Source organism: Pezoporus wallicus, unplaced genomic scaffold (genome assembly GCF_028554395.1).
Source record: "Pezoporus wallicus isolate ANWC-B61680 ecotype Strahan unplaced genomic scaffold, APGP_CSIRO_Pwel_v1 contig_12109, whole genome shotgun sequence".
Taxonomy (NCBI): domain Eukaryota; kingdom Metazoa; phylum Chordata; class Aves; order Psittaciformes; family Psittacidae; genus Pezoporus; species Pezoporus wallicus.
The window spans coordinates 16,288-38,530 of NW_026638586.1; the positions used below are offsets into that span (position 1 = coordinate 16,288).

At 47.3% G+C, this 22,243-nt stretch overlaps 1 protein-coding gene across 2 annotated transcripts; it reads right to left on the minus strand.

Annotated features, from left to right (window-relative positions):
* Positions 1-1,945: 1,945 nt before the first annotated feature.
* KPNB1 (karyopherin subunit beta 1) lies at positions 1,946-21,455 on the minus strand. 2 transcript variants are annotated; one of them, XM_057411233.1, is made up of 20 exons: positions 21,255-21,435; positions 20,230-20,430; positions 18,450-18,602; positions 17,568-17,627; positions 17,186-17,275; positions 16,890-17,000; positions 15,297-15,398; positions 13,868-14,092; positions 13,326-13,517; positions 12,032-12,162; positions 10,708-10,855; positions 10,388-10,459; positions 7,914-8,058; positions 6,244-6,326; positions 5,590-5,697; positions 5,187-5,330; positions 4,989-5,094; positions 4,529-4,643; positions 3,773-3,934; positions 1,946-2,884 (listed from the first exon to the last, which is right to left on the minus strand). In XM_057411233.1, coding segments are annotated over exons 2-20 (2,265 nt in total). In that variant the 5' UTR covers positions 20,347-20,430; positions 21,255-21,435; the 3' UTR covers positions 1,946-2,883. The 2 variants fall into 2 exon arrangements, with proteins under 2 accessions (XP_057267216.1, XP_057267217.1); XM_057411234.1 differs by lacking the exon at positions 1,946-2,884 and having other exon boundaries at positions 3,769-3,934; positions 21,255-21,455.
* Positions 21,456-22,243: the final 788 nt, after the last annotated feature.

Genomic DNA, 22,243 nt, shown 5'->3' on the forward strand with positions numbered 1-22,243 from the left:
CAGAGAAGCTGGGGCTGCCCCATCCCTGGCAGTGCCCAAGGCCAGGTTGGGCTTGGAGCACCCTGCCCGTGGAACTGGATGAGCTTTAAGGTCCCTTCAACCCAACCCATCCCATGACTCCACACAAGCACCCGAGCTACCAAACCCCAGCAGCGATGCCCAGGCTGGGCTGCAATGGATTCCTTCTATGATCAAAGCCCCCAGTGAGCAAAACCAGCCCTAAACCAGACTTTGCCCTCCCTCTGCAGCAGGAGCAGGGCAAGGGGAAGAGGCGCTGCTTTTGAGGACACTTGAAATCAACCCCAAAGCCACCCCAAAGCCCAAGGGAAAGCCCCCCCCAAAACAAAGAGGCTGGACACGGGTTTGTTTCCACTACTATCTCAGTGTACTTTATTCTCCTCTGTCTACAGCTGAACAGCCACACAGGACAGAAACAGGTAGCACTGAGGAATGATCAGATTTGCTTCCCTCCACGTCCCCTCCCCAACTTCAGGAATGGCTTTTTCTGTCGTTTTTTTTTCCTTTTTTTTTTTTGTCTTTTTTTTTTGTTGTTTTTTAATATATATCTTTTATTTTTTAGGAAATCCCACCCCACCTCCAGAAACAAAATAAAAAGGCATCACTATGAAAGGTGACCCGGGCCTGCGCCCAGGCCGTGCTCCGGAGCGGGCCGGCATTCCCAGCTCCCAGAGCTCCTCCTTTTCCTCTCCAAACCTGGGATTTCCTTTCCTTTCCTTTTCCTTTTGAGTTTCTGCTTTATTTTTCATACACTGGTTCAAAGTCGGCACTTCGACTGCGATCTGAACCCAGCACTGAAAGGCACGTATCTGATACCCTGTACAAGAGCTAGTGTGGATGCTGCAGTGCAGATGGGCAACAGAAGTGGGACTCCACTGTCCTGGATCCTCGGTGGGGGAAAAAAAGGGAAATGGGGGAATAAAGCAGATTCTTGCTGCTTTTGAGAGAACACCAACAGAAAAAAAGGAATACTGGCGAAGGTTTTCTATTCTCCCTCCCACAGCAGCTTTGCAAGGATGCCCGTGTTAAACTGCAGAGTCAGATGCTGGTAGTTCAACTGCTGCATTAAAAGGAAATGAGAAAGAGCCTCAAAACCCTGCACCTTCTCCAGGGGTTGGTTGGGTCTTGGCTTATTGCTGACAAGCTAAATGCAATGGGCCTATTCCTCAAAAGCAAAAGGCTCATTGAAGAGGAAAGGAAGAGATTCGGATCCTTCACGTGGCCGGGGGAAGCATCAGCAGCCGGTTCAGGTCCGAGTTGCCCATCAGCCTGCTGCTAGCGACCAAAACATCCTCAGTTAAAGGGTTCCCCTTTGACTGGAAAGACCAAGAATACAAAAAAAGGAAGTATTGGGGAATGTTTGACACCATTTTATTCATCTTCAACTGCAGTGGAAAAATAGAACCTTTTACAAGTGCCGTCTTGTGTAAGCTCAAGTCAGTATATATATATTTTCTATAAATTTCTCTTTTTCCTTTGTTTTTGAAGTGCAGCAAGAGACCAAATACCACATTAAACCTGATCAAATAAAGAGCACAAAAGGCCAAGCAGTTTCCAAATGGCATTTTTATCATCGGATCTTGGTTGCACATTGAATTTCGCCTCACTTAAAGCCGTTTGGTTTTGTGGGTTGGTTTTCTTTTTGCCATTCTCTTTTTTTTTTTTTTTTTTTTTTTTTTTTTGCTATTACCTGAAGTTTGCTTTTTGTTTTTCAACTCTTTGGCACAATTTGTCTGTGGGTGTCGGGGCTGCTACAAGTCCAAGTCAGGAGAGAGCTTTCCCTTTGCGTTCTCACTGCCAATTGGGAGCACTGAACACTTGTAACTTTAGTTTTGAAGCCTGAAATCGCCTTTGCCATTTGCTTTCCAGTCCCTCTAAAGCAAGAGGTTGGGGTCGGGTTGGGTTGGTTTATTCTCCCCCCCCCCCCCCCCAAATTTCTACATTCACAGTTGAAACAATATTAAGGAAGGAAAGGCGCTTGGATGAACCGAGATCATGGAAAGCGGCACCGGGAACGGGAGCTCTGAACATTCGTCAGTGTTTCCCTAAAATAAAAAGCCCTAAAGAGCGACTTTCCTTATTTTTTATTTTTTTTTTAATTATCATTTTGTCTTTTTTTTTGTCTTTTTCCCCTCTTTTATTTGTACATCTCTTACGCTGCATCAGTAGACTGAACTCTGGTTAGTTTATGAAATGCAACAGCTAACCCTTGGGTGATGGTTTGTTGGGTTTGTTTTTTTTTTGTCTTTTTTTTTTTAATCATTTTGTGTGGTTTTTGGGACAAGATAAACTGCAATGACTCGAAGTTGAGAATGTGGATACCGCCTCATTCACACACACTCACTCCTAGACTGAAAATCCTTCACCTCCTCCTCTCATCCCATCACCGAGCGGCAAAAGGTTAGGGCAGGCGGCTGGAGCCCTTGGCTCCATCCCTCTCCAGCAGCCCAAGCCAAGAGCACCACAGTTGAACCCAGTCTCCTCTCCTCCCCACCGGCCGTGTTCCCCTTCTACACCGGCCACAACAGAGAAGCTGGTCCTGGTCTGCCTGAAGAAGAGACTCGCTCATTCCATGGACAGAAATCGGCTCATTCCCTCTTCCCAAAACCAGCCGGCGCCGGGATTCCTACGCAAGTCAGTGCTCAGCTCGCTGACAGCGCTGCTGCTGCGGCGGGGATTCACAATGTGGTGTGTTTCAAAGCCTCACTCACACTCATCCTCTCATTCCCAAACATTCAGCATCCGTGCACACTCCTCACTTCCGCGGTTGGTTTTGTTTTTGTTGCTTTTGTTTTGCTTTTTTTCCTCAAAAAAAGATTGGAGATTTCCAGTGGGGGCCTCAGGTGTCATCCCAATGGTAACAGATCTGTAAGCAAAAAGGGTTCATCAACAAGCAACCCCAGCCCCGCGGGCAGGAGGTGAAGCTGAGAGTAAGTGGGGTAAAAAAGTGGCTTTGCAGAAGCAAGGGAGAAATACATAGGGACACGTTGGAGCTTCTCCTGGTGGGGTGACAAAGCTGTGCCACATTCATTGTCCCAAATGCACTTACTCCACCCTACCTCCTTTCTAAACATGCTTCACCAGAATCACAGGCTCTGAGTACTTCAAGTTGGATGAGACCCTTAAGGATCATTGAATCCCAGAGTGGTCTGGGTTGGAAAGGACCTTAAGATCATCCAGTTCCAACCCTTGCCACGGGCAGGGACCCCTTCCACTGGAGCAGCTTGCTCCAAGCCCCTGTGTCCAACCTGGCCTTGAACACTGCCAGGGATGGGGCAGCCACAGCTTCTCTGGGCACCCTGTGCCAGCGCCTCAGCATCCTCACAGGGAACAACTTCTTTATTACCCAACCTAAACCTCTCCTGTTTAAGGGAGCTCATTGAGTCCAACTTCCTGCTCCTCGCAGGACAACCTAAAACTAAACCATAAAGACAAAGAGTGTTCTTCAGATACTACTTGAACTCCATGCAGGACTGAGGAGACAACAAGGCTTCAGCAAGGGGACACATTCCCCAACACAAGACCCCCACCTTGGTCTGCACCTGGTCCTGTAAAAGCCACGCAGCTCCCTGTGCTCCTCAGTTTGTATTTGTTCTGATAGACAAAGACCACAGATGTGGCTTGCTGACAGAGAACCACCCGAGCTACAACCTCCCAGAGCACAAGGCTTTGGGGAAGCATCTCTTTCAGACTCAGGAGTTTAGCCAATTTCACAATTATGCAACATGCAAAGGAGGTGGGTGGAAGCCCTTACCAAGCTTGATTCTTCAGTTTTCTCAGCTCTTTAGTCGCCCAGGTAGCAAGGGTTTTTGTTTTGTTCGTCTTGGATCTTCTTCCTTCAGTTAGCAGTTCATGTATCATGGGTCTAGATTCTACTAATTTCAGGACATCTTTCCCAAACGCTGTACACAAATCCCTGCAGAAGCAGAGAGAGAGAGGCTGTAAGGCTGAGTGTCACAAGCAGATGTTCCACTGTGATCAGCTCTTGCAAGCAAAGAGAGAACTGACTCACAGCTCATGTCCTTTTGAGGATGCTGCATATGGTCACTAATTTCAGCAGAGGAAAACTCAAGTCTCCTGGAATTGTGACTAACAGGAGATGTTCAATCTCCTTGTCCAAAGACTGATCTCCCCCATGTTTCCTTCCCTAAATTCCATAGACAAGATTAAACCATCCTGACCCTCGTTCCTCCATACCCAGGGAGCTGAAGGTGGAAGCTGGGGGGGGGGAGAGCTCGTTTTTAAACCCAGGTCATCCTTGACCAATCCTGCATCTGGGATTTCTGTAACACACCCCCAGTGCTCACTCCTACCTAAGGATTTTCACCCTGTCAGTTAAAGGACCTCACCTGCAGAACCCCTTCACCCCTTGGGTTCAATATCCAACACGCCAGAGCTGACACTAAACGCTTCAGACAGTCATAAAAGCACAGCTTCAAAGAGGAAGGCAGTTGTATAAAGGTTTCTATCTATCCAAAGAGCATGCTTGAAATGGGATTGGGATGCTTACCCTATCAGTCCAGCAGCGCACGCCACTACAACATCAGTGTGATCCTCGTCTCCAGCAATGTGGTCAATGTAAGACAGAATAAATTCTACTCTGGGCTGCACCAGCATCACATCCGCTGGAAGGGAAGAGCTTGATGAGAGCAGGGTGAAACACAGGTTGTGTTTTAACACAAGCCCTTGAAGAGGGCTTCCAGGATAGCCCCAAACAGGCAGAACCTGACCCCAGAAATGCTGAGATAGGGAGAGGAAAAAACTGCCAGAGGAAGAGGAACCGTAGTGAAGGGCTCCAAACCCATTCCCAACTCCTGGCAGTAAAGCATTCACTCCCACACAAAGGGAATGAACACGGACATGCCCTCGGATGTGACAACCACCATGAAACAGCTTATCCAAGCCCAGCTCTTCCCATGGCCCTTTCCCACCTCGAGCCCAGCAGCACCACAGCAGGACAGAGTACTCACGATGCACGTTTTCTTGGTCTCCTTTCAATCCCTGGATAATTCCAGTGTAAGCTTCCAGGCAGCCCTCCCTCAGCTCATTCAGGTAATCCACCATGTCATAGTCAGACTGGAAAGGCATCAGGAAAGGACCACTCAGTGGGTGCACAGCCCTTCCCTGGGGTTTTAATGCACCGGAGAGGCACAGCACCACTGGCTCACCTTATCGACCTGTGCTTGAGAAGCCTGCTGGAGGGTGTTCAGTACAACGTCGAGGTACTTCTTAAACTCTCCTCCAATGGCAAGGGCAATATCACCAAACACTGAGAGAATCTCAGGCTTCACAGACCTATGAACGTTTTCATTCTGGAAGAGATTTCAGAGCAGTTACATTCAGTGGCATTGCTTTTGTGAGGAGGGAGGAGCTAATAAATTAGGCCACTTCCTTGAAACGCACATCCTCACCCCCAATAAATTTGGATTCCATTCAAATAGTAAGCCAGATAGTTGTCAAACACGAGATCTTCAGAGCATGCCTAACACTTCTGCTTCTCCCACCTCCCACTTTCTTCTCAGTGTGCAAGCCAACTGTTACTAACTGGCTAATGAGAAGGTAAACACTCACCCCCAAGTTCTCCAGGAGCAGCTGCATAACCTCATCACAAAAAGGCAGGATGTTGGATTGCAGGGCTCTGCATAAGTCACCAACCAGGCCCACTGCAGCCAGACAAACCTGCAAATAGAACAGCAAGTGAGACACCCACCCAGTGAGTCAGTCTTCCATGTTCTATCCTTGCAGCTTCAGCTTATTAAAGCCCTAAGTGGTGAGAGTCTGCACCCATTAAACGACCCTCTTAGAGCAGATGAGGCTCTTCCTTAACCAGCTGTATCACCAAGCTGCAAAGAGCTCAACTTGCTTCACCAAGGGCAGGGGGAAAGAGATCCAGCTGCCAAAGCACTTGGTGTGAACACAGCAGCTGGGTGGTCGAAACATCCACCCCACAGGGAGCACCAGGACTTGACCTTCTAATGGGAACACACAGCCAGCAGCAACCTCTTTCCTCATCAAGGCCAACTATTAAGTGAAAACACAGGTGTCAAGTCAATGAAGGCCTTTAAAGAGGAGGCTAAATCTGTGCATGCAGCCAGTAATTAGAGAGAAGTGGGGCTGCAATTCTGGTTTCATCACCAGAAGCTGTGGTATTTCATGGATGAAATCAGCATCCAGGAGCAGATGAGAACTTAGATTGTGAACAGGGCTGCCTGGTTTGACCTCTACCTGGTACTCAGCGTAGTTCTTCAGTCCAATGCCAAGGAACGGTTTGAAGGCATCCATGTACTTCAGAAACTCTCCACCTAAGACTGTGCATGGAAAACAGTCCAGTTAGAAATCCCAACTTAAGGCGTATTTGTTGGACTTGAACCACACAGCAACCCACCATCATATTCCACCCAACCCCAGTCCTTGTTAGGTTTCACAGAAGCCCAACCAATCAGTTCTCCATTAGACACAGATCATCTAGGTTGGAGAAGACCTTTAAGATCATTGAGTTCATCAGTTACCCCAGGTAATGCCACTAAAACCATGTCCCTAAATCCTTTTCTACCTGGTTTTTGGAACACTTCCACCTCACACACAAACCAAGCACCGGTGGCATGTGTCCATCTGGACTAAACAGGTTTGGAAGTGCTCAGCTCGCAGGCCTCTGAACACAATCACCTCCTGTGCTTAGGCAGGATGGTGAGATCCACCTTTCCCCATCACTTTACCACCATAACAGCTTTAACATCTTCCTTCTGGAAAGAGCTGCTTGGCCTCTTCAGTGGGCTCGTATTTAACCAGGATTTGAAGTAAAATATTCCTGCTCTTTGCAGGCTCCGACCCTGCTCCAAGTCACTTGCAGCTCTAAGACCACACATGCAGACTTCTCTATCCAAAAGTGAAGGGGTCTTGGTCTCAAGAGGAACACGCTTCCATTCCTGTGTGCAATGATCCCACTCAGCCTCCTCATTCACTTCCCAGCTTCCTCAGGCAATCCCACGGAACATTCTCAACAGCAGTCTGATGAAGACCTGCCCTCAGAACACACCGGTGTTGGAAAGGGCTTTTCCAAACAGCCCAAACTAGCTCTGCTGCACTTCAAAGGCACTCTCAGACCAATCAGGGATGCGCTTCCATTAGGAACAGGTCCTGTCACCTGCTAGCCAGGATAACAGCCTCAGGAAAAGACGACTCAAATGAGCCTCTCTCCAAAATCATCTCCCTGAAGGCCGTTTCCAACCCATGCCTGGCTTTTATTAGAGGGAAAGCAGCAGTGTCAGGCAATGAGGTTACGGGCTTCCAACAGCACCTCAACTTTCCCACTCCTTTGACAGCAGTGCGTTCCTAGAGCTCTGAGTGATGCCACATCCACCACCCTCTAACCCAAGCCACGCAGCTCAAAGTGCTTGGAACACCACAACTCGATTTTCCTCGCCCCATTGGGACCCACTCTAAGGCTGATCTTTGCCCAAGTGATTTCTTTGAAACAAGAACAATGACTGTAAATCTACCCCTAACAAAACTCCAGGAACCCACCATGACTCACAGGCAGCGGTAAGTATGAATCATGAAGATAAATGTGTCCTGCAGCAGCTCAGGGACCAGGTTCTGCTGGGCACTCTATGAAGCAGCACTAGAGGTGGGTTTATTTCCTGGCAGAATTTGCATTTTAACTGCGTTAACTGAAACCAAACCATTCATTCATGAAACAGCCCATCATAACCAGCCACTCGCAGCTTCACAGAGCGACGAGGTGAGATGTGCGGTCAAAACCATACCCCAAGCAAAACCAGGAACTCATCATGGCTTTTGCCATACAGACAAAAAAGAGAAGGAAGGAAACCCAGTTCCTGCCCCAGCTTTGCCTCTTCCTGAGCAAAACCCTTGCTCTGCAGCACAACACTGACCTTCCACCAGGGTGCTGACTGCCATCAAGGCATCCTCCTGCACACCCCCCGAGCCCGCCGTGCTCTGGAACATTCTCAGCAGAGATGCCATCACCACATCAGAGATCTGCAGAGCATCCTGGTGCTGGACCTTCCGGAGGACGTTCTGCGTGGGGAAAGGGGAAAGAGATTGTAATTGCTTCCATCTCTGTGAGCCTGGATTGCTCCTTTCCATCCCCTGCGCTCGGCTCTGAACACTCGTGACCGCATTTGGGCTGCTAAAAACGAAGCTGCTGTTTGAACTCCGCTGCTGCAAAAAAATCTGCTTTGTCAGTGCAAGTGCAAAGTCCCATTCATTTTAGCTGCATTCAATTTTCCAGCTACAGAACAAGCTGAATTTACCCTTCCTGCTGCATAGGCTATTCTCCAGGCTTTCCATTTGTAAGCTGGCATTAAATGTGACCAGCCTGTACTTGGCCCTATCAAAAAAAAGCCCTTTTCCATCATAGCAATGTGATCACAATCTCTTGCTGCCAAGCATGGGTTGCATGTAAGCTTTGCTTCTAAACCACAGAATTAAACTCCAGCAATGCTGGCTGTTAGGGCATAAGCCTGTCCTTACTGCTAAGTGCAGTTAAACCTCTCCTTACTGCTAACTGCAGTCAAACCTCTCCTAGCCAGGAGGAATGGGGAACAAATTAACACACAACCACTGCAAAACACACTTCCAGGAACGGGTTTAGCAGTGAGATGTTTGCAAAGCAAAACTGATACCTGATGACAGCGAGCAGAAAGGCCAAGGGAACACCTCGGGTAAACACCTGAGCTTAACCTAAGCTCTGCTCCCTACAGCTCTGCCCATCCCTTTCAGCACATGCACTACAGAACACAACCTTGATGTCTCCTGATTCCAAAGAACTCTGCATTTCCTATGTAAATAGAGGCTGTTTGCTGAGGTTTACTTTAGTCTTGAAGTACATGCAGCCATTACTGTGAATACTTGAGATTCAGACTTTGTGATAAAGAAGCAACACACGTTTACAAGTTAAAAGAAGTTTAATCCCTCCCCTCCTACACTTCCCAGAGGGAAGAGCTGAGATCCTAGATGCTGAAGGCTCCCCATTAAAACCCAACATAAAGCAGGATTATTCCCATTTACCCATTATTTGGGAAATTACCCTAAAAATTGGCGAGAGAAAGGAGCTGCTGATGGGCTTTTGAATGAGCAGGATGAAGTTCAGGATTACCCAAAACAACCTGGAGGCAACCCCCAGGAGACCTCTTAACCTTGCTTAAGAGAAGGGGAAACCAAATGGGATAGAAGCAGGCTGTTACCTGGGGGTGAGGAAAAGGCTCCTTTTGTTGGGCTTACAAGAACAGACAGCACAGCACAGGTACCACCACCCAGCAAATCGATAAATCTGAGTGGAGGGAGATGCTCTGCTTTTATTTCAGGTTACAGAGCACTTTAACACCTCTTCCCTTCCCTGAGCTGCCCAGAGCCACGTTGATGCTGAATCTACATCTAATACTGAGCTTTAAAGCAGCACCTTGTCAGTAAGTTAGGCAGGACAGCCCAGCACCACCCTTCCTGCAGCATGAACAGGAAAGCTTCCATAGCAACCACCATCTATTGCAGGATGAACCTCCTCAGCAGTTTTTTGGGGAAAAAAGTGGCTGTTTAGGTTGGAAAAGACCTTTAAGCTCACTGAGTGCCACTGTAATGAAAACAGGCAACTTCAGAGGTTGATCTTCCACAAATGTAACTTTGCAGAGGAAAACACTAAGGAATTTGCATAGAGATGATTCATTGATATTCACCCACAAAGTTTCAAAGTGCTTTTGGGATCAAAAAGGAAACAGCTACAGAGCAGAGTTTGGAAAAAGCTTCTGAAGCAAATGAGAGATTTAAACTCCCCTTGCAATCAATAGGAAGAGACTAGGAAAATCACTGAGCAACCTGTATCAAAGTAACTCCAGGACAAAGCAAGGAATGGAATGGGGAGGCATCAAGACCACTTTGTAGGAGTAAGCAAGGAACTGGAATGTGCTGGCACTCCCAGTCACACGGGCTGTTCATTACCAGATGTTTAATTTCAAGGACACTCAGTGCATTTTAATTAGTGCCATTTTAAATAAGAACACCAACCACAAGAGGCAGATGAGCGAATTAAAGCCATTATGGAGGGGTTTTGTCTGTGCCAAAGCAATTGTTCAGCCTGTAGCCAACCTAAGAGCCAATCTGAAAGCAAATACACCCCATAACATGCTGCAGACCAGTGTTCTCTATTCATACTGCCCTAGACTTTGTAAGTCGTACTCTACTGAAGCCTTCTGAACTTTGCATCACCCCATACACATCAGCTGGGACTCAAGATCCCATTTCCTCATTCAGATCTCCTCAACAGGCCCATGTCTGTATCCTCAGGGGCACGGAAGCATCTCTAAAAGCACCACTTTCCCCATCACCACAAACACAGGGGACAGAGACTTACCTGGAGAGTAGCACAAAGGAGAGACTGAAGATCATTGAACTGGATTCTGTCGGAAGTGCTCTGGATATGGGACTGTAAAAGAACAAAACCCCACGTGTGATCAGCCTGTGCCACCATCTACACCACCCCAGTGGATTCTGACAGCACTGTGAGCTCCAGAGATTCAGTGTGCTCCTTCAAATTTAAGGCAAGAGGTACTGTTCAGAAGTGTAATGCATCTACCCACCTCTAACAAAATAAACCCACATTATACCCTAACATATGCACTCAGCAACAGAACTCCTTTTCCTACCCCAGACACACAACGGCAACAAACCCACCTCCATCTGCAGCACTTGCTGAAGTCGTTCCATGATGACCAGAGTTGTCTTTTGGACAGCAGGGTAACAGTCCTTGGCACTGTTTTTCACTATTTCCATCAGAGATTCATATGCAGAACTCCTCAAGTTATTCTGGTGTCCATCAGGCCTGTAACAGAAGGGATGTATTTGCAGCTCCCAATGCTCAGGCTTGCTTAGAAACAAGACTCTTTTTTTTAGTATAGCAGCTAAATTTTGGTGTTGTGACAAGCAGAAGCACTTGAATTCCTGGATTCCAAGACTTGAAAGTAACTGAAATTTGTGAAACTACTTTTGGAACGACTTTTCGTTTGCTATTAATAATGACTTCCAATATTTTCAGTCACTGGCAAGCAAGAACAGGAACAGAAAAAGCCTCAAACCCACATCTCCCAGTGTGCTGTTCCCCTGTCTGAGAAGAGCTGGTCTCCAGAGGTGAGCAGCATACATTACTACCTCTGCCATCCCTCCCAGGCCTCGGCGAGGGTGTTAAATCTGACATAAAGCCAGCTGAGATCTGTGCTAAGATGACTGATGGGCTTTGGAGCCTTGAGCCAGACACTGTGCTTCTGGTTGGATGTCAATTAGACAGGAAGAGTTTTTAGGCTTTGAACTGTTCAGGCAGGGACACCATTTAAGAAGCAGTCCTGCAGCAAAAGGCTTCAACTGTCGATTGAACTGATCTAAGGAGTGAACTCTGAGCTGTCAAGACACATTCGACCTTCAAGGCAGGATATGGCTTCAGCCTTACCCTTATTCTTGCATCTGCAGAGCTGAGAACAACATTTTGCCTCATCTATTTATACTGCAGCTTAGCTGGGAAAAGGGCAGCATCCAGCTTAACTAGGTCCTCATCTCTTCTGGGAGTACCTGGTGCTCATGTAAATGGCTGTAACATCACAGCAACAACCAGGGTATAAAACAATCCCAGGCAAAGGAGCTGCACCACACACACAGATTTCTAATGACATCTTGCTGCAATCCTTCTTATTCAGTGGCCTCGGAGCCAACCTTGCTGAGCCTTAGGATTACTGAAACTGAGTGTGGGGTCTTCAAGGTAAAACACGGAACGGGTGCTCCTGGAGGAAACCCCACATTTCCCAAAAGCAGATATGCCAAAATACTGCCAAATTATTCGGTGTGAACAGCTTTCTTCTAGGGAATTAGCATTCTATATTCCATAGGATACAAAAAAAGCCCAGTTCTGATAAAACACCGTTTGCATCTAAGCTGCAAGAGGACGAGCAGCCTGAAGGAATGAAAAGCAGCATCTTTGCAGAGCTTAAGGCAGTGATTTCAGTGTTACCTATCTGCAGTCTCCAGAAGCTTCTGAACTATTAGCTCAAATGAAGTAGATAAGCAGTAGGTTGCTGGCTCTTCCTGATCGTCAGCTACATCTGCAGCTTCATAGGCAGCTTCAGCAAGACTAGAGAAGGCCTGAAACACAGAACAAACATTACTATTACTCAAGGGAGTTTACCCTCACAAGCCCAAAACCAGATCCCAGCAGTTTTCATTCTAACAAGACCACCCCAAACATGTGCAGGGCAAACAGCTCCCTCCATGGGCAGTGCCCTGAACGCTGGTCCAAGAGTGGTGAGAAGTTCACACTTGAAACATGAACCTGCAGGGTGGTCATGCTGTCTGCCAGCCAACACCTGCACAGCATCATTGGTCTCAACCACCAGTAGCTGTCAAGAGATTTCCAACTGCAAAGCAATTGTTAACGCTCTGAGAGGTGGGTTGGAAGAGTTGAAAGCCTCCTGATCTTCACCTTCAGTCTAAAAACACATCATCATCATCTTCAGAAGACAAAAGCCACAGCTACATGGGCTTTTGCCAGGATCAGCAGATCAGGGCAAAGCTTCCCCACTGATTAGAAGTCTTCAAACCTCAGGAATACCAACAGACCAAATTCTGTCATTTCTACACCTTGTTTTGACATGCTGATGCTCATCTCAAGCTCAATTCTTACTGAGCAGCTCTCTTTGAAAGGCAGAAAGGGAACACACTCCCTTTACAGTAAAAGATCAGATATGCTGTTTGGTAGTAGACATCCATCAAGACGATGATACAACTCAAGTTAGCAAATCAACCCACGGGACAGCAGCTCTAAGTGAACAAGGAAATCTCATGCTCCTCAATTTAGCTCTGGAACCACTGCAGAAGCAGGCTGGGGTAATGGGAAACAAAGCACCATATCCCTTAATGTTAAGGCAGCAATCCAGCTGTCCCCAAGAAAAAAAGCTCAATCCCAGCATGCTTTTTCTAAACAGCTATCAGGGAAAGCTTCCACAGCAGTTTCAAACCGATGAATATTATCATTTCTCTCCTTAAAATCCATTTCTTCCTTTATTCTTTCCTACCAGAGCCCCAAAACAGACTTGAGATACCTACTTTTGTGTTAACCACAGTTGTGTGCTGGATGACCAAGCCATGAATCATCTCTGAAATCCATTTAATTCTGAGTATATATACATTTGGGTGTGTGCATATATATATGTATGTATGTGTGTGTGTATTTGTATATATGAATATGAGCTACATTCCCCTTGTCAACAGAAGCTTATCCCACATCCATCAGTGAGGGGCTGCCTTACCCAGCACACGTTGGAGGCCACTCTGGGCTCAGCACTCAGGCCCTCCATCAGACACTGCAGCAGTGGAGCGAGGTAAATGTCATTGATGGCAGCTTCAGGAAGCATCTCACAGATCCTGCCCACGGTCCAAGCAGTCGTGTCTCGAACCACAACACTGGGGTCCTTCATTAGTTCTATTAAAGTCGGCATTGCCTACAACAGCATGGCAAATACAGGTGATTTTAGGGCAATACATGGAAACAGACATTTGCCACCACTTTGGATTTGAATGCAGCCCCTTGAACTGGTATTTTAAGATTCATAAAGTTATTTCTCAGGGCTACGACTTGAGAACTGGATGCAGTTATTCTGGAGCCCTGCATGTCTGTGTGATTCAGAGCTACGTAACCAACCTACTTGCCCTGGGCTACCAAACCTCACTCAAACATCATTAAAAGGTGACATCCTTTTGCTTTTCCTTAGATTAAGAGCAATGGGAAAAGCCTCCCCCAGATAAATTAGGAATGCTCTGAAAGCCTCCAAGACAACATAAGGAATCTTACCTGTATGACTAGTGGTTTGAGCTGGTTAGGCTCTGGTCCTTCCAAAATGCAGCCAAAAGCCATCACAGCTGCATCTCTGTATCGCCAATCCGGGTTTTTAATGTGCTCTTTAATAAAGGGCAGGACATGAGGAACTATGTCATCTTCACAGCAGGTCGCCAGGAGCATGAGGCAGACTCCTGCTGCTTTGCAGGGGTTCCAGTCGTCATCATCATCATTTTCATCCTAAAAGAACAGCACCCCTGGTCAGGTTGGGGGGAAAACATCCCTTATCCATTCGCAGGCAGTGCATCCGTGTTGGATTACTGCAGGAATGCTGCCTTAATAACCAGGCTTCATATTTAGAAATTATTGTAGGTCTGGAAGTACCACCTGCATCTCTGGCAGAGAAGCACCCGGAGTTACTTGCATCATCTGTATCCTTTCCACCCTGGTGTAAGGCTGCTGGCTCTTTCCTGACACACCTCCAGCAGCCTCATGCATCTTGCCAACTGCTTCTCTCTCATCCAGGTCGAGCTTTTGTTCCTTTGAGCCATGCCATTGCAGAGTGGCCAGTGTAGTTAAATAGCTTCTTCCCCCCTGACTGGCAGCTCAGCCACCTCCTAAATTCCTTTGAAGCTGTGTACCTGTGATTCTCTCATCTGTTTTAGCTGTCCTGGTTTAACAAGCTCTTTAGAACCTCCTGCAGTTTAACTCTCTGCATCCAAGCAGACAGCAATACAAAACCAGGGAACCAATTCTCTGGCTTCACTAAGAGCACCAAGCATTTCCCCAGTTCACTGCAGTAAGCCAAATGAACTTCGTCCTGGATGGCTTAATTAACAGTTTTCTTTCATAATTAGACCTGCTGCAGCAAATGATACCATTAGTTTTGATTAGGCTGCAAGGCACAGTCCAAACAAGTCCTTATGAAGTGCTTACTAGGTACTCAACAAACATGGGCCTCCCAGTTCAAGTAGTAAAGCCCAAGAATTGCATCTCAAATGATGCAGAGCCTGTATATTGGGTTTAATTTCCCAAGCATTTCATGGGGAATACAGATTAACTGTACAGAATACACATTAACTCTCCACCCTCTTCAAAAACCATAAATATAAGCACGAGTTAACAGAACTCAGCATTAAAGTGACACCACATGCAGTCTGACAGGCTCAGCCCTAAAAACGATGCCTCATTCGGTCAGAGCGGTGCATGATGTCTCATCCCAGCCCAAGGACTGCCATGAAAGGTGCTCTGAACATGTTGCACCAGTATAAACCACCCCAGGGCACCTAAAGCACCTCTGGGACCCAGCATCTCAAGAAGTCCTCTATGCAAGGGAGCGATGACCACCACTGCCAATCTCCTCCTCCATGCACCAGCAGAACTGCTGTCCCAGGACACAGAAGCAGGGGTTTTCTGGACACACAGCAGGGATCTGGCAACTCACCTGTTTTGTTAATGTCTGTGTTAGAATGGGCACCAAATACTGCAGCGCTCCTTTCGCATAGAACTTGCTAGTGTGCTCTGGGGGCCTTCCTTGCTCTGCTGCCTAGAGAAAAGAGGTTACACAATGATTCTCAGTGGCTATCTAGCAATGAAGTCTGACTGATGAACTCCAGGTGTCACAAGTTCCCTTTTGCATGCTTTCCTCTCCTTCCCAACACAAACCTGGAGTTACTGTAGCACCCAGGAGCCTCAAGGACACCCGGCACCAATCCCAGTCCTACCCAATAAGCAAGTCCCATTTGCCATTCCATGCACGTAGAGCTCCTCCTCCTTCCTCACATGGGACAAACAGGAATGTTTTCAGTTTGCAATCACCTATAATTAACAAGTGACCCCAAGTGGAAGCAGCAAAAGGTCTGCAGTGCACAAACTAAACCTACGTGCTGCTGCCTGTCCTTTTATCCTTGCTTTTTTGGGCATTCAACATAAATATATATTTAGCTACTTTTAAAGATGGATATGATTCATCTAGAGCCCTTCAAAGTTTAAGCTGTTATTGATCTCTCCAGCTAATTTATGCAAACAGCATCTGCCTGCACACCACCACCCCAAATTTATCTCCATCCACATCCATTGTAAGGGATAATGATTACTTTCCTTTCAGCCCACCACTTTATTATTAACTCATAAATACTGGATTAGACAGAATGTGATCAACCTTTTTGCACGCTGGGTTAGGACTAAGTCCTGTCTCTTACATGTCAACAACACAGAGCCTACCAGGCCTCCAAGACAGCAGGGAAGTCAAGAAACGCTCTCTCTTCAACGTGTTATCTCAGGTACTCAAGATGCTGCCTTAATGAAGGAACAGCTCAAAGATCTTCGTGATACTGAGAATCTGATGGTATGACACCATGCCTAATATATGTATGTGTTCAATATACATGTGAACCTTACAGGAGCAGCTCGAGTTGACTTTGGAATGCTCACAAGCAATCAGGTCGCTGTCACGTACCATTTGCAGAAAACCAGCACTTGTATGCCACAGCGTGTTCTCATCAAAGCTGTCAGAGGATCTTTATCTCAAGCAGCTTCAATTCCCAGGCAGGCTGGCATTTAAAACCATTCTTTTCTCTTAAAAAGGCAGTTCACCCCAATCTAATCCAGTAAGCAAAAGGGGTTGTGTTCAAGCTACACTAAATGCTACAGAGCCTAGAAAGCAACCCAACGAGTTACAGCAGCCCCTGTGCTACAGGCTTTGTACTTACCCTGAAAAGCAGAATCAATCAACCAGAGTTGATAGTCCCCAGGCTAGCAGCTAAAAGCCAGCTTTGTGCTGTCTGCAGCACATGGAACACCCACAGCCACCCAGCCTTCGTGCAGCCTCAGGTCTCAGCTTCGGTCATAGACATGCATCACATCACATCAGAGTGGTGCATGGTGTCTCGTCATGGACCCACGAGTGCCACACAAGGGGCTCTCCCACACTATTCCACTTGGGAGAACAGGGTGTGGCTCAAATACATGAGCTCAGCATTCCCAAAGAGACGATCATGGGCACTTGCTGCTTTCCAGTGGTCATTTGGAAGCTCACCTCGGATGCCTCGATAGCCAGGTCCATCTCCTCATCACAGACGTTTGACCAGAACTCGATCCCTTGCAGAGCCACCTCATCTATGTCACTTTTCATTGCTTCAATGGTTATCTTTAGAAACGTGAAAGAAAGGAGGGGAGAGAAGGATGTTTTAGCACGGAGAGGGATTCCCAGCGTGCAGTCACAGCCAAAGAAAGCAAAGCAAACCAGGAACGTAAGAAAACCTTTACTCTTGGATTAGGGCAAAGGAACACAGGAAGATCAGACAACAAGGGATGAGAAACGTGGGTACTCACAGCAAAAAGAGCAGGCCCCATGTATGTCTCCATATACTGATAATAAAGGGACATTATCTTCACCAAGTTCTGTAAGGCAGCCACTCGTACCTGTCAGAGCAGAAAAGGGATCAAGTGCCTTGCAAACCAAACTGTAGCCCACCATAGCTTAATAACCTGGCCTGAAGTATGCACCATAACTACAAAGGTCTTTACTAGGAGGATGCAAGTTGCTGCTTGTGCATTTACAACATCTAACTTTTAAGTCTAAAACTCCTTTTGAGTACTTAGAGCCAGTTACCAGAACAGTGTTTACTCCATGTAACACCTGACAACTTGCTGATGCCAGAGCCAGCTTCCCCACAAAGGTGCAGGGATGAATCAAGCCCTTCATTCCACTCACCCTTGTATCTGGACACTGCGTTGCTTCACAGACTACTTGCATAATAAAGTGCCTTTCAGACTAGAAGAAGAAATAGAAAAGGAACATTAGATTTGCCTTATAAAAGCATTCAAGTCTTTGCATCCTGCCTGTGGAGGGTGTGTTTTGAGTCTGGCCTAGTACAGTCACTCACGCAGCACTTCTAAGGATGAAGGACCAGTACAGGTTCCTATTCACTGCAGTATTTTATACCATTTCTTCCCCAAAATGGGAATCCCAAACTTCCAATTTAAAAAGCACTTAACAGACTGTCCAAAATAGAAAGATAAAGCAGAATAAGTTCTCATTAAAAGACCTTCTAAGCTGAAGGTTCAACACAAATTCCATCTTCCCAGCATCTCCCTGGTAGAGACCTAGAGGACAGACTTAATCGAAGAAGGAAAAGGGAAATCAATAGATTTTCCTGCTCTGGACAGTCTCATTCCAAGGCCCCTCTTCTGAAGCCTCTCACAGGCCTTCCTCCCCCAACAGTTTCCAGAGGCAAAGTTAAACCTGGCTTGCTGCCACACCACTTGAAAGGAAGTGCTGATCCAAGCTTGTACGCTCGCAGCAGCATTATAGGGTAGTCTGATTGGGAAGCAGAGCATCTCACAGGCTGAACTCTAAGGTCAGCTCAAATGTATCCAGAAGAAAGCCAGTGACACTTCCTTTCCATTGATGAACCTCTGAGAGGTTCCACAGTATTTCTATGTCACGACAAGCACACACCAGACCTACAGAAAGGAATCCAAGTCTCAGCTGCAACATGATTATGCATCAAAACTCAGCGTGGTGCATGATTTCTCATCACAGACCATGGATCCAGCCCTTGCAGTTTAAGCCACGAGTTGTCACCCCCCTCACCTCTTTGTCAAAGTTTGCTTTGGTGAATTCCAAAGAGTTCAGGAGTGCATTAGTAGCTGCTAGCTTCACATTGTTGCTGGGCTCTTCCTTTCGCATTCCCTGGATGATGGCTGTCAGGATCTCATTGGATTTGTCCTGAAGCTGTTCTGGATCCTAAAAAGAAGTGTTAATAAAAGTTATCTGCCAGCTGAAAAGCTTCCTCTGTATTTTAAAGCATCCTAAGTTTGATCCTGAAATCTTCAAGTGCAGGTTTGAAGGTGTTAAGGAAAAGAAGTCCTCTGTTCACCGCGAGGACTGGAACACAAGCACAAGGAGTTCACCCACCATTGTGTCTTTACAGCTTCTGGGACAGGAGAGATCAGACTGAGCTGAGCAGATACTCCTGATACTCAAGTCACCAATGCTAAATAAACTCCACTGTCTCAAATAATAGGCCAAAAAGCTTTGGACTACTTGACTTCATTCAATTAGCAAGTTAAACCATACTGATTTCCAATTCCTTTATACACTGGGCAGAGATCTGCGCCAGCAGCTGAGGTAGAGACTTTCAATGGTAAAGTTGCCAATATTTTGAAATATAGGGAAAAAAAAATACATTGCCTGGACAAGGAGCAAGGAGAGTCAACAGCCATCAGTGAAACCAATCCCTTGCAGCCTGATGAAAACCCCAAACAGAAGAGTTCCCTTTCTGCCTCATTACACTGAGGCTCAATCAGCGAATGCTGCACGTACATTCTCCAAGGCATTCAGTGGCACCAAAAAACCAGCAGCTAACTTTGTTTTCCAGTGGAAGGTCAGGCAGCACCCAGGGATTTAGCAATTCACACTGGATACCTGATGCAACACACTGTGGTACTGCAGACTGTGCTGATCATCACAGAACCCCAGGCTGGTTTGGGTTGGAAGGGACCTTAAAGCTCATCCAGTTCCAACCCCTGCCACGGGCAGGGACACCTTCCACTGGAGCAGCTTGCTCCAAGCCCCATCCAACCTGGCCTTGAACACTGCCAGGGATGGGGCAGCCACAGCTTCAATGACACCTTCTGGAGAAGGCGTCTCAATGAGCTGTGCACCAAAACCTCCTAAATTAAGAATCAAGGGCCTCCTCGTGCAAGATGGAAGGCAGTTGTCAGGTTTCCCCAACACAGAAAGGAATCAAAAGCTTATCACTCATCTGTAATGTTTTACATGGCTGGATGTTCAGCTGAAGTTTTGTAGCAGCAGCCCTCACCATCATCCAACTGCAGCAACATAGACTTCAATCTGAACCTTATGAGAGATGCCCTGGATTTGTGCTGTGAAAGCAGGTCAGTCCTTCCAGGTACCATCCTCATGTTTACTGCCCATTGTTCTGTCAGCACAGAGGCATCCTCCAGACAAGTATTAAAAGACAGACCCAAGGAAGCATTACAGCCTATTGGGTATCATCAAATGGTTTGGGTTGAAGGGACCTTAAAGCTTCTCCCGCTCCAACCCCTGTCACGGGCAGGGACCCCTTCCACTGGAGCAGCTTGCTCCAAGCCCCTGTGTTCAACCTGGCCTTGAACACTGCCAGGGATGGGGCAGCCACAGCTTCTCTGGGCACCCTGTGCCAGCGCCTCAGCACCCTCACAGGGAAGAGCTTCTGCCTCAGAGCTCATCTCAGTCTCCCCTCTGGCAGGTTAAAGCCATTCCCCTTGGCCTGTCCCTACAGGCCCTTGTCCAAAGCCCCTTTTAGCCCTCTCAGCCCGGCCCCAGAGCACTTCAGACATACTCAGCCCAGTCCTCCACATATACTCACGATGTCCTGACAGATGTAGCCAATGGCCTCCAACGTCGACTCTTTCATGTGCTCTGTGCTGTGCTGGTTCGTAACGTTCGTTACCAACTGGGGAATGAGCTCGGGCCACTGGTTCATGGGGATCTCTGCACAGGCAATGCCAGCCACACACTGAGAGGCCGAGCTGGGCCTGTACGTCTCTGTACCCAGTGTCTGCAAAACCTGGGGAGAGATTGGCAGGAGATGGTGGTTTGCGTTGGTGACCGAAGAGAGATGGGGCACTGTTATCCAAATCACCCCCCTTCCCCAAGAAAGCACTTTGTTCTGCTTCCTCCTGCTGCAAACAAAGCCATGACCTCAGACAAATGGTGTTTGAACTCAACTTGGCCATGGCTGCCCTGTTCAGGAAGTGAGATCCAGCTGTGGGATTGCATGGGCTTCCACCACAGCCTTCAAATCCCATAGACAACGCTGCGTGCCGTGACTCACCAAGCAACTCCTTGTCTTGGAAAGCAACATTGCCAACGCTAAACAAATTGGGGGTTAACCCCCCCCCAGGTCCTCCACTGGTTATGCCAGGATAATCTCAACAGGGCTGAGTAATTTTCTTTCCTTTTAATTGCAATTTGTGTGCTCTTCAATAACTGCTTCGTTCAGAACTGAAGGGTGCACATTTGCTTCAGTATTCCCAGTTATACCCCTTCATTTTCCATCTATTCACTGAAAACCCACTGGGTTTCTAATGACACTTGACAGAAAACTGTAACAAAGTGGGTTTGTAGCTCCACTACCCAATAGCACAGCTCCTGTTTGCACTGCAAGCTCCCCCTTCGTGATCAGCAATACAGGAAAAGCCTAAAGTGATGTCGTCATCACCCACCCAACCTTATCCTGCTCTATACAGACCCTATTAACATTACAAGACATATATAAAGGGTAAGGCCGACTTGTATCAGGTAGGTACTGTTCCTCAGGTGGAAAAGGATGGACAAGACCCCCATGGTAAGGAAACAAGAAGAGAAGGAGCAAAAAGGGACCCAACTTACGTAGTTCTTGACCTCCCTGCGGGCGTTGGCGTCGATGGCGAGCCATCTCTGCTGGTACTGAGCCTTGATGTCGGGGTCCTTGGAGGTGAGGGAGTTCTTGATCTGCAAGCCGGCCGCCACGCGGGCAACTTGGCTGTTGCCAGGGTTTGCCAGCACTCTGGACAGTTCCACCAGGAAGGTTGGCTGGGAAGAGAGCCGGGATCAGCACCACCAAGGAAGGGGAAAACCCCTCCCAGCACCCCAGAGGAAAACCCAAATCACCCAGAGAAATGGGTCCATAAGTCACCAAAGCTCCTTCCCTATGAGGCCATGATGAAACCATCACCACCACAGGGCTCTACCCTACGATTACAGGTGTTAAGTTCCTAATCAGAACTGCTGGGAAGCAGCATAAGCAGGCATTGGCTTTGCTGGACTTTATTATTTTACCTTCCTTGCTCCTCTCTGCTTTAAGTATTCCTTTAAATAAACCACTGGGCTCACATGCCAAGATAGGTATTTTCTGGATGGGTATCAAACAGGGTGAAGAGTAACTCCCTGCTACTTGGCCCTCGCTTCAAGGCAATACCCAAACTATAATCTAACACAGGCATTGCTCAAGTGGGAAATCAGACGCTGCTTTGCAGGGTTGGGACATTACAAACTTCCTCCTTTGCCATCAAAGGGGCAGAGACAAGCATGGGGATCACCCCCCTCTAAAAGGGTGTATGTGTGTGGATAAAAATACCTGGCATCCGTGCCACTTGCTATTGGTGCGGGTGAGAATGCCTCCAATGTTTAAACCCCTTCCTCCTCTGAGTGCTTTATGTTTCAGAGGCTTCCACTGTGGGGAGCTTTCAGCACTGGAGCTGCCCCTCCAAAGGGTTCTGCTTCCCAGGAAAAGCTTGCTAGGAAAGGCTGGAAGCAGCTGTGCCATCCTCAACCCGTTTCCCACCAAGCAGGAAGATGCTTTTCCTGAACCCACATCACACACAGTTACACACAACCCC